Source organism: Mirounga angustirostris, unplaced genomic scaffold (assembly GCF_029215605.1).
Source record: "Mirounga angustirostris isolate CCGP_5_RB_7025 unplaced genomic scaffold, mMirAng1.0.hap1 SCAF_7, whole genome shotgun sequence".
Lineage (NCBI taxonomy): Eukaryota > Metazoa > Chordata > Mammalia > Carnivora > Phocidae > Mirounga > Mirounga angustirostris.
The window spans coordinates 128,658,432-128,674,346 of NW_026991715.1; the positions used below are offsets into that span (position 1 = coordinate 128,658,432).

The window sequence follows — 15,915 nt, forward strand, 5'->3', positions numbered from 1 at the left end:
AATTGTCACCAGACAGCTGGAACCTGACCCCTCAGCACTGTCCTACCATTTCTAATAAACAAGGGCAGGATGAGACCATGGAGTGCATTGAAGTCCCAAATGAAAAAACATATATATGGGCCCCAAATCCAGACTTGGAAGTACTTGTTTCCCATCACTGAAAAATCTCCTTCATTGAATTGCAAATAAATGTAGAAAGGGCTCAAGGGAAGAGTTGGCAGGGATGCAGGACTGAAAGGGCCCCCATCAGTCATCAGCTAGTCCGACCCCTTCGTACAGGTAATGAAAGAGAAGCCCAAAATACTGAGTCAGTGGCTCGGATGCAGGTCTCCTGAACCCTGGTCCAGTGATCTGTATTCCATATCAGGGGTTTTCAAATGATACCCATCAGCGTACTACACTTTATTTTCTACATAGTCCCCATAAGGACCCCTTTTAAAGACTCCAGAAAGATCACGTCCCTCCAAACCTTCTGGGGGCTTTCTCTCTCACTCAGGGTGGAACCCAAAGTCCTCCGTACACCTTCCATGTCCACATGATCCAGCCCCCACTACCTCTCTGACTGTGGCTCTGAACACTGCCCCTCGCGTGCTGTGCTCGAGCCACATGGGCCTCTTTGTTCTCAGCACTCAGCACTCTCTCAACAGGCACACTCAAGGTCTCCGTGTCTGCTTCTTTGTCTAGAATGTTCCCTCAACATCTACATAATTTCTTTCACTTCCCTCAGGTCTCTACTCACCTGCAACTTTATCAGAGACCTTCCCTGGCCACTTTCTTTAAATTAGCCATCTCCTACCACCCGCTCCTGCCACTTTCTGTCTCCCTACCCTGCTTCATTTTATAGACCCTGAAATAGTGTATTTATTTGTTTATCACCAGTGCCCCCCACAACCCTGAAACTCAGTTGATTGCAGGAAGGGTCTTTAGTTCACTGCTGAATCCTCATCACTTTGAACCATGCCTGGCACATAGTAGGTGCTCAAGACTATTTGATGAATGAACGACTGAATGAATATGAAATTGATAGCTGCAAGTCTCTCGCAACTGGGTCATTCTCATGTTCATTTTCTTTGAGTGTGTCAGTGAATTGAGAGGAAACCAGCACTTTATATGCTGTTAGCAAAAATTTAGACTAGTAGATCTTTATGGGAGATATGTGGCCATATTTAATTAACTTTAAAAAGCACTAACAGGGGCGCCTGGGTGGCTCAGTCGTTAAGCGTCTGCCTTCAGCTCAGGTCATGATCCCAGGGTCCTGGGATCGAGCCCCGCATCGGGCTCCCTGCTCCACAGGAAGCTTGCTTCTCCCTCTCCCACTCCCCCTGCTTGTGTTCCCTCTCTCGCTGTGTCTCTCTCTGTCAAATAAATAAAATCTTAAAAAAAAAAAAATTTAAAAAGCACTAACATACATTTCGACCCAGATATCCCATGACTAGAAATGTTCCCTGTTGGATGTACTCACAAATATTCATCAAGATGTATAAGATGCCTGTGAGGGCATTTTGCATGACAGCAGAAACTGTAAACAACTCAAGTATCCATCAATAGGAGACAGACTAAAGGAATCTTTATGCAGCCACATGGTCAAAAAAAATGGAACTACCATTTAAAAATGTGCTGAATCTATGAGTGCTCATATGGCAAATTTTTTTTTACTTGACATAGAAGTTTAAAAAGCTGAGATGAAGAGTGGCATTCATTATATGATTCCTTTTGTATACGTTTTTTGATAAGATATACAAAAGCATAAGGGGTGGCAGAAGGCACAAAATCTTTTTAGACCAACTCATAGGAAATTGTTAATAGTACTTACATTAGGGAGAGGGGACTAGGGTGGGAAGGAAAACTTTCACTTCTCATTTTGAACATTTTTGTACTGTTTAAATTTTCCAGCCAAGAGTAGTCTCATTCTTGTACAATTTTTCAGTGTCAACAGAGGTTGCTTGAGTGATGAGATTATGGGCCATTTTTTGCCGTGGTTCTTATACTTCCCTGTTCTTAAGAAAGCCACAGCTGATAGTCACCATCTTAAAAATAAAATAAAAGCACAGGACTTGTTTGGACTTGCTTATCATCCCAAACCATCCAGGACTGAACAGATGAATGTATGTATCTAGTACTATTTCTTTTAAAACTGATCACAGAACTTTTCACAAACTGATTATTTGTTGTGAATGAGGCTTGTGATAAATTTAATTTGAAGAAGCATAGAGTTGTTATCTAATAATCAGACGGAGACGAGGCACTTCCTCTATCAGTAGGACTCTATCAAAGCACTTTCACAAGCTTTATCTCATTTAATTTTCACAACAAGCCTGTGAGGTGGGTTGATCTTGACCTACTATCCTTACTTTACAGCTGAGAAAAACAAGAAACTGACAATGTCCCACAGGTGTGAGAGAGAAAAGCAGAACCAAGGAAGAAGCAGCTTGATCACCTACAGTGTCGTCGCCTTACAGACCGAATCCTCACCTTCAAATGTCCTGTTCCAAGTCTGCTGGATAATTTTCCCTCCATCCTTCTTGCTGTAACCAGCTCTGAGTACTTCATGTAAAGCCAGAACATAGAGGAGGATGGCATCGTGGAATCCTTCAACAAACATGTTAACCTGGAAAGGAAACTCCAGTTGGGTGAGCCCAAACACCAATGTCTCAACATTCATGAATAATGTAAGCAAATCAAAGCAGTTAACAAGTTAGACTCAAGGTCCACAAACAGTGGCCGAGATGGGCAGAAGGGTAGCTAACAAGAATCATGCCTTGGTTTTCCTGGCACTGGCTTAGTGAGGAAAACCCTCCCTCAGTTCAGGAATTTGGAGGGCAGACAAGATATTACAGAAGTCAAGGAAATTGCAGCAGTTGACGAGGTTAAGTATTCCAGGTGCATCTGCCTTTGTCCAAAGTTCCCTCTACATAGGAGCCCTCCTCCTTCTTCACGTCTACTCTCTACCTCAAGCCAGCCTAAGTCCAACCTCCCCCGTGAGGTCTTCACCATCTTTAATGGTCCCCATGATATTTCCATGCTCTGAATGTGACATCGACTGAAAGAACAGTACAGATCCATTCATTTATTTTCAGATACTATTGAAAGCCTACTCTAGGACTGGTGTTAAGGATTCAAAGAGGAGCGGGCACTGCCATTTCTACCTGCCTGGCATCTGTGTCCTCTCTTCCATCGGCAATGGCATCTCAGTTTCTCTTTCCAGTTTGTGTTCCTAGTGGTTCCTATTCATCTGACCACTCCCTACCCAACCTCTGGACCACCCCCCTCCCAAGCTCTCACAAACAGGAATGGAAATAGGACCACTGGTTTATCACAGCTGAGTCCTGGATCAAATAAGATAGTCCTTGTCCTCAAGAAACTTAAGCTTCATGTGAATTTGGGGAAGCCTCTTAATTTCTTTCAGCCTTGTTTCATTCCATAAGCACCATTGGAAAGTTCTGATACCATATTTAAACCCACTGAGCATTCATTGAACATGATATGAGCAAATACAATCTTGAAATTGAGTAGCTTACAAATTCTGCATAAAAGTACAAAAAACAAAAACAAAAATCAAAACAAGTTTTCTTATTTCAGGAGAAAGTGTCAAGAATGGAATGCCATGGAGCAGAATGAATTCGGCATCCCACGGATGACCACTGGGAGTCTTTGTGAGGAGGCATTCTATGCCTCATCCCTAGAAAAAGATCCCACAGGACGAGAGACACAACTGACCAGCATCACCTGGTTCAAATACACAAGCATTCACAGAAGACACAGCCCAGTGTCCAGTACTAGTTGGCCTCATCCCATCCTTAAGCACAGTGAGTCCTGTTCTCATCACAGAAGCAAATATTTTGGATTTGCCAAAGCCCAGTGCTGGAGGCAGTTTAGAATAACGGGCTCACTACATAGCTCTGCCACTTCTTAGATGTGTTTCTCCACAACTCCGGGCCTCAGTTTTCCCTATCCGGAAAATATTAGTACCAATGGGGTTGCTCTTAGGGTTAAATGAATTAATAGATGTGAAAGACTTCCAACAGTGCCTGACAGAGTCAGTACTCACTGTTAGGTTTTGGTGTTGTTATTGTCTACATATAGAGAATTATAAACCAAGGGATCTTGCTTAGCCTTTAATTCTTAATAGCAGTATTCAGAAAATAAGTGATCTACTTATGGTATAACATATCTTTTGGACCCATTTTACACTTAATGGAAACTAAGGCTTCTTGTTCATGCTTTAACATACCAAGCAGTTCTCTTACTTCCAGAGTGTCACACCCTTAATTCTGCGCAAGCATGAAGCATGCAGCCCACACTGGTCAATTCCACTGACCATCTAGAAGAGGAGGAGGCTGGGAAGCATGTTGGTTCACAGAAAATCTCAGTTAGCTGCTGGACCCAAAGTCTAATCCTAGCCCTGACACATTGCTTAATCTCTGTACTCTTCAATTTCCTCATTGGCTAAATGGGGGTTTAGTACCTACTGATCCCACAGAGCTCTTCTGGGGATTAAATGAATTAGTGCATATAAAACATCTTGAAACAGTTTCTGGGACCACGAGAACAAATGGTAGACATTGGCTTTTACTCTTAGTCGTCAAGCTTAAGTCTCAGAGTCATTATTTTCTTAGGCAAAGAAGAATGATACAGAAATAACATCTACTGGTCAAAGATAATTTTTCTGCTGATTTGGCTGTGCTAATTCAATTTTCCAAAGGAGTATGAAATTTTCACTTAAGCCATGAAGTCATCATGGCTTGAGAAAGTGTGCATGCTGATGAGTTAATGAGTTTTAATAAGTGAACTTAAGCTATGTAATTTCTCAGGCCACAATAAAAAATTTTTTCAAAAGATAACTCTATCTTCCCTTTGATAATTATATAAAACTCAGCCTGCTACAAAAGGAAATCATGGAAACTTGGGATATGGGAGATGTAAGATGCCTTAGAAAAGCTCTGGTCTAATCCTCTCCTTACTTTTAGAACCAAAAGAGCATCACTCCCATTCAGTCTTCCTGCACTCTCTAATGGAGGGTTGTTCCCTCTCTACTCATCGTTCCTGGAGAGCCTAGTATGCCCCCTGCTTAAACTGTAAAGCACCAGCTACTGGGTATCAGATGTCCACTTCTCTCTCTCTTCTTCCTGATTCCTTCTCAAAATCCTAACCTGGGGCCACCATGCTGCCATTGGTGATCCAAAGCACAGGACAGCCCCAACCCTCTTCTGGCCCCTCCTCTTCCTTCCTCCTTGATATGCTCTCTCGATTGCCCCCTTTACACTCTCAAATTATCCGGCTGAAAAACATGAGCTTGGATTATTCTTTTCCTATCAGGTTTGATGGTAGAAGAGAACAGATAGGTTCTGAACACATGTCCAGGTCTGAAAACTCATTCTACCTTGATTTGCAAATGGATCGCAAAATTTACCTTCTTTCCTCTCAAAGTGGCTGAGTGTTTCCCTCTCCTGCCCAAATTAGCAGGAGATTTGCTGACCTCCGCCGAGGTTCACTGGCACCCCAGCCTGCTGCGGGGGAGGTTTCATAACACCTACCTCATAGAACCTCAAGCCAGAAACAAAACCCTAGAGACCGTCTTTTCTCGAGGAGAACATTCTCACATCCACACGTGTTTTTTAAATGGGAGGAAAGCCCATTAGCACATTATAGACACTGAAAATTTCAAGTGCAAAAAAATTTTTTTTGATGAGGGAGAAAAAGATCCAAAGTACAAAGTTGCCTTTGAAATATTTTTCACTCGACCTCCAGGCTAAAAGGAACAAAGTCATCTGGTATGTCCCCCTGCCTCTGGTCATAACAAAATTTGAGCCGCAAAGTCCTGACTGACAGATCATGCTATTGTTACTAATCAAAGAAAATAGGATTCCCTCACCTGAGTATTCCAGTATTTAGCATCACTTCTAGTCAAAAGCTCTTCCTTACCGTCACTAGGCATAAGTCTTTTTTTTTTTTAAGATTTCTATTTATTTATTTGAGAGAGAGATAGCGAGAGAGCAGAGGAGGAGGGAATGAGGGAGGGGCAGAGAGAGAAGCAGGCTCCCTGTTAAGCAGGGAGCCCAACGCAGGATTCGATGCTAGGACCCTGGGATCATGACCTGAGCCGAAGGCAAACATTTAACCACCGAGCCACCAGGCACCCCATAAGTCCTAATTAAATTCCTAAACACAGCCATTCCCCTGCTAGATCCTGAGCAATATAGTTCATGAGCCCTGAGAGTTTACAATCTCAACCAAATAGGACCACAGCAACACAAATCACACAGATGGACTCTACACAAGAATGTTATGAAGTAGACCACGATGAGGGGCAAGTTTCAGGGTAATAATTACTCATGCTGTGTATCAAATAAAGCATCTATCATTTAAACAAAATGGAAGTCACGCATCATCTTCCACTCATTGTGGGAAGTTCGCCAGAACAAGGTAGCATGCTGGCACTAACACTCCCATCATTTCATCGCCATTCTCTTGATTTTGCCCTCTGTAGTTGACCAGCAGCAGGTATTCCAAATGAAAGAACGCCATTTTGCCACTGGCCTCCCTCTCTGAGAGCACTTGTCAGCCATGTCTATTAGTGTTCGTTTGTCTGTTTGTTTGTTTAATCCTCTATCATGGGGAAAGCTGAATAGAAATCTTGTTATATTTTAACTGATCATAAAGAATTACCATTCATGACATGGCTCCTATCTGTGACAGTGAGTGGAGTCTTTCTCATTTCTCTTTGGAGGGGCAAATTCATAGATGAATTCCTCAATGCCTAAGTTCCCAACAAGTAAGCAAAGTATGCTGCATGCCTCAGCTGTTCTGTAAAGTGAGAGTGAATAACACAGGAGTAATCTAGCTCCCCGGGTCGTCTGGATATCTGAGAAAGCCTTTAAAGCTCTCAGACAGAGGCTACGGGGAGAAAGTTAAATGCAAGGCTAGGCTGTCCTGGGATTTTACTTGTGGTATTCACATAACTCAAGCCTATCACACAGTGGTTCTATCTTCCTTACCACAAACCCTATGGTTCCCAGTGCAAATGAGGAAAGCTGAGGGTGTTGGGCAACATTTTTCAAGAGTCTTTCGAAAAAGACATGACCCTTAACCTCTCATTCAGTTGAAGGGAAGATGAGGGAAATGGAAATTTTTTAAAAGATTTATTTATTTTAGAGAGATAGAGCAAAAGCAAGAGGGGCAAAAGGAGAGGGAGAGAGAAACTCAAGCAGACGCCCCACTGAGCTCAGAGCCTGACAAAGGGCTCGATCTCACAACCCTGAGATCATGACCTGAGCCAAAACCAAGAGTTGGAAGCTCAACCAACTGCACCACTGATATCAGCCCCAGGAAATGGGAATTTTGATGGTGACAAGGTAAGAAAAGAGATGGGTCTAGGACATTCCCTTTCCCCATCATATCAGGAACAATGACAGCTTGTCTGATTAATAATAAGACCCTTAAATGAAACTTATCCTGACCTACCGGGCCCCTGTTGATCACGGACAGGGCAAAGAAATGACCTCAGCATGCCGCGGGGATAGGCCAAAGGTTAAAGAATATTATCCATTTGATGAACACTTTACAAGTTATCTCCATGCAATAAAAACAGAGATTTCCTTTTAATTCAGCTTTCTGTTGAATCATAAAATTAAAAATCTGTAATTTAGGGTCACTGCAAGAATGTCCATAAACCAAGTGACATCACAATCTCTTCAACACCAAAAGAGGGAGTTCTCATTCCTACTGGCAGACACTCCAATGCCTGCTCTTCTCCACTGGACCTGCCTTCATGGAATTCACACTTGGTCACTTGCTTAATTTAGCCTTGAGGAAAGTTAAGTTGAAAATCTAAATCCTTATCCTAGAACTCTGAGGAAATGCCGGGGCCAAGAGGCTTACTAACAACAGTTAGGCAGCACATCAGGGAGAGAGCCAGGGCCCAGCTGTGCGCTCGGCCAAAGCATTGCCATCATGTCTGGCAGATTTCTTCCTCCCCCTACTGAAGTTATGACTTACATGGGATGGGGGTTTGCCCTAAGTTTCCCAAATGACTGTCCTATCCTGGGCTCAGGTCCACCCATGTAGCAATTCCTACCCTAGGATTAACTCAGATCTTACAGCCTAGAGTTCGGCTGCCTACAGATAGAAGCAGATTTTTTTCTCTCTCTCTCTCTCATCACCTAAAACAGAATGGATCATTAAACAAAAGCAGTCCTGGGAAGATCATTAAGTCAAGTTATGATCCCTCTCATTCTACAGCAACTGGCTGCCCTTTTAAAGATTGCAGCAGCTGCGGAGGCTAAGCGCAGGCACCACAGTGCTGGTATATGGCATACACGAGCACACCTCAGCAAGGAAAGCCACATGGGGCCACCTGGTAGGGAGCAAGGAGGTAGAGGAAGACTCTATGGAATTGGATTCTTCGAAGAGGTGGCTGTGGAGCACAAGCAAATGAGAATGACTCAGAAACTTTCCCTTTGCTCGTGCAGAGAATTCAGTCATCTGTTATATTTGCCCTCTGAATGTGTCACACACACGTCATATCTGGATGCTTCTCATCACCCATTACCTTGAAGGCTTAGTTGAGAAATGCACATACATATTGACATAACTGTCCCTGGCTTTCAGATGATCAAGTGAGTGGTATCTGTCCTTGGCCTTGATATCCCGCCAGTGCCCAACCAGATAGTTGTGCCTCTAAAAGTCTTGATGACTCAACCCCCACAGACTGCTCTGGATGCTCATTGGCCTCTCTTCCCAGAGGTCTGTGGCCCTATCAGGCACAATGTTGAAGTGGATAAATGCATATTCCAAAATCCAGTGGGAGAAGGGCTGGGGCAGACAGCAGGACCCTGCATGGCCTGCAATGTTCCCTGCCAGGTGGTAAGGTAGACCCAAGAACAGAAGAGGAGTGACCAAGCCAGAGGGAGATGGAGACAGGGAAACACAGGAGGACAATTCCTGGCTTCATTATTTGTGAAAGGCCAAAATACGAAGGAACATGTAAATTCTAAGTTCTCCAACTTGATGACATCCTTTTAAATAGCCTGAGAACTTCAGACCATTTCCCCTAAGTCATTTGGAGATGTGATGGCAAGGAAGACATGAGCAAAAATCCAAGCTTTGGGGTTTCTTTCTTGGGGGGAAGGGGTGGACTTATTTTCATTTCTGTCATGTATCTTAAAATGAAACATCTCCCTTTTTCTTTAAGCAATTTCAAGGTATGGTAAGGACTGAGCTAAGATCCAGAACCCCAACTCCTAGTTCAAGAATTACTGATTTATTCAATCACTATGAATAGTCAAAAGCTTAATTTTGTTCAGTTCTTAATTCAGAGTTTCCCAAGATGTATTCCGTAGAGCAGCAGCATTCCTTAAAATGTTAAAGGATGACTAGAAATAGCAGTATTATGGTTAACAAGTTTACAAAATGTTAGATTAAACAAAGTCAAGCAGTTCTCTTTAATGCCAGGTAATTGTAACAGCTAACTTTCATTGAACATCTCCTACATGCTAGGAGCTATGTAAACACTTAAGTTCTATTGTATTGTCTTTACAAAACTTTCATAGATAGGCACTGTTATTATCCCCGAGAGAAACTCTAACTAACCCTCTAACAGAATGGAGATATCTTGGTCAATGGATGGGGTCAAGATTCCAGAAAATGTTGGATGGGCAAGTTCTTAGTAGGGGTCCAAACCAGGACTGCCTAGTTATGACATTTATCCTATTGACACATACATTCAGCCAACTAATACTGGAAAACAGCTTTGTGCTCTAGTTTGTGTTTTTAATTGGCTTGGTAGCTCTACAAGTTGAGTATGTAGACTGGAAAGAGCAATAAGAGTAATAAAGAGAAGACTAAGACTGACGATGTTCTTCAGTGATGGAGAAGCAAAATCCACAGCTGGAGAGGGAATGGGAAGGCAGAGGACAGAAGAAAAAAGGAGGAAAGGGGACATGAGGCAACAAGCTAATTGTCCCTCATCTCTTAATTCAATCTTTAAACCAGAGTTAATACATGACTCAGATCAAATGGATCAGGATTTCTGAAAAGTCATGGACTCAAATAAAGTTGACCTTGCAATGAATAAAAAGACCTTGTATGCCAAAGGAGCATCTAAACAAGCTGGATGTAAAGGATGAGGGTCCTACTTCAGAGACCAGTCTGTTCCAAGCACATCAGCAACCAAACCAGGTAATAAAAGATCTACTGATGTAATGTTTTTCTAACTAGCACTCAGTGTGAAATATGATGACTTTGATAAATAATAGTAATAAATGTAGCAAAGCTTCATCTACCCAGCTTCATCAAAGGAAAAAAGATGTTTCATATAAGCAAAGTCTCCAGGTTCTTAAATGTTTTTTCTCTAAGGATCAAAATTTTTAAATAATATAAACACTTCTGATGGAAGTATTCTTAGGGGAAGCCACATATATTCTAAATTAGCTACATACATTCCTGCCTTGATAGCACAAGTATGCTGTATGTGATAGTAACTTATTATGATTCTCCATATGTAAGGCTATGACAATAGGAAGTCCAGTAGCCTTCATTGCTATTAAAAAGTGCACTGGGCTCTTTATACAATTCTGACACCAGACTTGTATGTTCCTAGATATTCTCACTTCTTCCTTGTTGACTCTTCATTATTAGCCACACTCCCGAATGAACTCTATGCCCTACTCTTTACCAAATTTCTTGGATTCTCTGAGCATGCCATGAGGTACATTTACACACTAGCCCCTGGGCTTGGAATGCCCTCCCCATGGGCCTTGTCTCCTCCAAAGCAAACTGCTACTCAACTTTACTGGATATTCTCAGGTTACCCCCTCCAGATCCACTTTCCACCCTTCTTCAACTAGCTCTGTGCTCTGGGAGGCTGACATATATGGACAACTCAACTGGGTCCCCTTGTCCCCAGGCTTCTGGTTGGTTCAGCAGATGAGAGGGTAGAAGGAGATAAAGGTCAGGATGTCAGGGGCTGCACTCCTCCACCAGATGTCACAGGTGGTTTTCCCCAACTGCCACAAGCCTCATGGGTGCTAGTAACCTCCCCCTCCTCTTGGCTGAGGGGTTGTAACAGCTTCCCACATTTGCAGGCCTTGGGGTTCTTTGCCATCTTCTGTTGATCTTCCTTAACTCCACACATAACTTTGTAATCGTCCCTTCACTGAGGTCTCTTTCATTTCCTTTCAATGTGTCTTTTATTTCCTCCCAGGATCCTGATGGACACATCAACCTTCTGTGAGCCACTCAAACTTGTTCTTGCTATATCTTTCCCTGAACCATCCAATTCCTCCTTTCTTCCACAAGTGCACCTAATGCAAACTTGTATTATCTCACTGACCAGTCTATTTCACACTTTTACATGCCTCCATACTCTGACATTCCACAAGCTACTTGATGCACAAACCATACGGTAGGTATCTTACTTTCCCTGGGATCTAGCCCTGCATCTAACACAGAAACTGCACTCACTGGAGTTGACTCCACTGTCACCTGTCACTACCTGTTACTTTCACTGTGCCTCTCTTGATGCCATCTTTCACACACACACACACACACACACACACACACACACAAAACTAAGTATTACCTCCCTCACAAGAAACTTAATTCCCTACACGTTTTGAACACTGTTTATTGAAAAAATTAAGGAATTATTGGAAATTTTCAGGTGTGATAATAGCATTATAGTTCTGTTTTTAAAAAGAGAGTTCCAGTAGTGGTAGAGTAGTTTGTATCAGATTAACATTTCAAAAAACAATTATACTCTCTGAACAAAAATTTTTAAAAAGAACTAATTGAAGACACAGGGAAGTGACCAAAAAGAGGCAGAAAATATAGGAGATTTGATCCTTGGATAAAGGGACCATATTCCATGAGAACTAAATGTATATGAGTATCCTCTAAGGGTACTCCTTGTCCAGGAGACATGGGGTAGCTAGGATTCAAGCAGAAAGTCAGAGCCTTCTTGGCTTTAGAGGTCAGAGGATGTAGTTCAGAGATGATCCTGAGGACAAACAATGAGGTAGTAAATACTGGGAAGAAGAGAGCCACAGAGAAGGGAGCACTCAAATTAATTCATAAATTCTGCTGTCCTTGGTTGATTCCTAAACTGTACACACAGAGGAAAGACACCAAGAAATCCAGTAGAAAGCAAGATCTGGACAGCTGAAGATGCTAAGGAACATTTAAATTGCTGCCTTCTGCCCAGAAGAGTGTTAGGAGCTTGTAACCTGGCAAATATCTTAGGCTTTCTAGTAAAACCCTATATGGGCCACACCTTAGAAGTAAAGTCTATACCAAGAGACTACGGATTCATCCTAAAACTAAAAGCAAACCAAAGAAAGCAAAGTCACCTTAATAAAAAATAAAACCAAGCTTCCAAAAGTTCAAAGTAATTAGTAATTTAACTCCCTGCTGGAACAAAAATTACTCTTCAGAGTAACATAACTGAATACAGTCTTTATAACATATCATCCACAACATACATTACAAACTCAAAAAATAGTAGACATTCAGGAGCAGGAGAGATGATCTATAGTCAAGAAAATAGTGAATAAAAAGTGACCCTGAAATGATCCAAATGTTGAAATTAACAGATAAGAACCTTAAAGCAGCTATTATAAATATGTTCCAAGACTTAAAGAAAAAGATGACCACAAAGAATGATCAAATACAGAATCAGCAGAGAAATGGAAGCTTTAAAAAAGAACAAGTGGATATTCTAGAACTGAAAAGTGCAATATTGAAAAAAGAAATATTCATTGGTTAAGTTTAAAAGCAGATTGAGTCCATGATCAAAAAGATGTATCAACAATAAATATCTCAATTTAAAAAACAGAAACAATACAAAGTCAATATACAAAAAACAACTTCATTTCTATATTCTACCAACAAAAAAATTGAAAATTTTATTTGTATTCTGCTTACAACAGCTTCAGAAGACATAAAATTATTAGCAATAAATTTAATCAAAGATATGCAGAACCTCCACACAGAAAACTACAAACATTACTGAGAAAAATTAAAGACAACTCAAATAAATGGAGAGATAAACCATGTTCATGGATTGGAAGATTTAAGGTTTTTAACATGTCAGTTCTTCCCCAAATTAGTCTACAGATCAATCCAATCCAAATCAAAAAATCCCAGAGGTTTTTTTGTAGAAATTGACAAGTTGATTCTAAAATTTATATAGAAAAAGGAAAGAACTTAGAACATGCAAAACTTCCTTGAAAGAGAAAGGCAAATTAGAGGACTTTCAGATTTCAAGATTTACTGTAAAGCCACAGTATTCAATACAGTATAGAATTGGTATAAATACAGACAAATAGAGTAATGAAACAGAATAAAGAGTCCAAAATCCACACTTAACATCGTTATCTGAATTTTGACTAAATCATTTAAGCAATTCACAATGGGAAAAACAGAATCTTTTCAACACATGGTGATGAGACAAATTGATAAAAAAAATACAGGAAAAAACTAAAATTTGATTTCTATTTCTCAGCATATACAAAAATTCATTTGAGATGGATCACAGATCTCAACATAAAAGCTAAAACTATAAAGCTCTGAAAGAAAACAGAATATCTTTGTGTCTTTGGGATTAGCAAGTTTTTCTTAAAGAGAATACAAAAAAGCACTAACCATTAAAAAAAAAAAAGGCTTCATCGACATAAAAAACTCTGCCATCAAAAAGTGTCATTAAAGATATTAAAAAGTGAAAAATTGAGAGAAAATATTTATTATACATATATCTGACTTATATTCAGAATATTTAAAAAGAACTTTTCAAGTCAATAACAAGAGATAAATAACTCCATTTAAAATTGGGCAAAATACTTCAGCAAACAGATCACAAAAATGAAGTAAGCCAACAAGCACATGAAAAGAGGTTCAAAATCTCTAGTCACCAGGAGAATGCAATTTAAAACCACAATGAGGTACCATTCTACCTCCATCAGATTAACTAAAAGTAAAAAGCTGACAACACCAAATGTAGATGAGATTGTAGAGCAACTGTAACTATACATTGCTGGTGGGAATTTAAAATAATATTACTTGGGCAGTTTCTTAAAAAGTTAAATATACACCTATGTTATGACCCAGCAATTTCATTCCTAGATATTTATCCAATAAAAATGAAAGCCTATGTCCCCAAAGGGACTTATACACGAATGTTCATTGCAGCCTTAGTCATAATAGTCCCAACCTGGAAAAAAAAAAAAAAGTCCATCAACAGGAGAATAAATTATAAAATTATGGTACACAATAAAACATTACTCAAAAATTTTAAAAAGAGAATAATGAACTAATACATAAGACATCATGCAAAATCTCAAAAACAGCATATGAGTAAAAGAAGCCAGACACATAGTATATTCTTGAGAAAAGGAACAAAGCAAGAGGCATCACAGTTTCTGATTTCAAAACATATTACAAAGCTATAGTAATCAAAACAGTATGGTACTAGCATAAAAATAGACACATAAACCAACAGAATAGAGTCTAGAGCCCAAAAATAAACCCACACATATATGATTAATTAATCCTTGACAAGGAAAGCAAGAATACATAATAGAGAAGGGTAGTCTCTTTAATAAATGGTGTTGGGAAAACTGGATATCCACATGTAAAAGAATGAAATTGGACCTCTATCTTACAACACTCACAAAAATTAACTCAAAATGGATTAAAGTCTTAAACGAGAGGCTGAAACTAGAAAACTACCTGGATAAAACATAGGGAAAACCCTGGACATTGGTCTTGGCAATGATTTTTTTGGGTATGGGTGGAATGGTGATTGCCAGGGGTTGGGGGTGGGAGAAATGGGGAGATGTTAGTCAAAGAGTACAAACTTACAGTTATAAGATGAATAAGTTCTAGGGATCGAATGTGTAGCATGGTAACTGTAGTTAACAATACTGTATTGTATACTTGTAAAAATAATAAAGTCCTATCTTTTAGATACAAACTAAAATATTTACAGATGAAATGAGGATACCTTAGATTTGATTCAAAATTATCAGGTGTCAGGGGTAAAGGCAGGCAAGTTTATAGATGAAATTAGACTGAGTTGGTAGTTATTGAAGCTGAGTGATGGGGACATGGAGCTTCACTATACCGCGCTCTCTCTTTTTGTATATATTGGAAATTTCCCACAATAAAAAGTTTTCTTTATTAATCAATTCCCTAAACGAACAACTCAAGCCAGGAGAATAGTGGAAATTTTCCACAGTTGGTGCTATTAGAACATATGAAAATACATAACAATCAGGTCAGCATTCATGCTTTGTCCAGTCTAGTTCTGCCTTTTCTAACATCAATCAAATTTTTTAAAATTTTTTTTAAAGATTTTAATTTATTTACTTGAGAAAGAGAGAGCATGAGCGAGAGGGAGAACACGAGCAGGGGGAGGGGGAGAAGCAGACTCCCCTGCTAAGTAGGGAGCCCGACATGGGACTCGATCCCAGGATTCTGGGATCATGACCTGAGCCGAAGGCAGTCACTTAACCAACTGAGCCACCCAGTTGCCCCAAAATTCTTTTAATTTTTAAATCAATGATTTTTAAAAAGACATTTATAGATCTTAAATATCAACCTAAAAGAGTAGAGCAATGCACCAAATGATCAACACTCTCTCAATCCCATTTGGAATCCATCATAATGAACTTATCTAAATCATTCTGGAACACATTTTAAGACAGCCTTTGGAAACTATGCAAATAATGAGTTTCATATGCTTACTAACTACCAGGAAAAACAGTCATCCCTTGTAATTATCCTGAAAGTATGCCTTCAGGTCTATAGTTGGAGAATTCAGTTAAGACTTCAAATTTCAAGAAATGCCCCATAGTCTTCACAAGGTTGACTCATGCTACATCTTATACATTTTGAAGAGGTTGGTCTTTTTAAGTCTATCTC

General features: G+C 40.1%; 1 protein-coding gene across 10 annotated transcripts in view; it reads right to left on the reverse strand.

The window, feature by feature from the left end:
• The window catches only part of NPR3 (natriuretic peptide receptor 3), a 76,264-nt gene that overhangs the window by 18,186 nt on the left and 42,163 nt on the right, over positions 1–15,915 (reverse strand). For all 10 annotated transcript variants that reach the window (XR_010413336.1, XM_054504606.2, XM_054504602.2 and 7 more), the window contains exon 4: positions 2,473–2,608. Coding sequence is in view for 9 of the 10 variants with exons in the window: in XM_054504606.2 (XP_054360581.1) it covers positions 2,473–2,608 (136 nt within the window). In the remaining variant the exon portion in view is untranslated. The remainder of the gene's footprint in view (positions 1–2,472; positions 2,609–15,915) is intronic.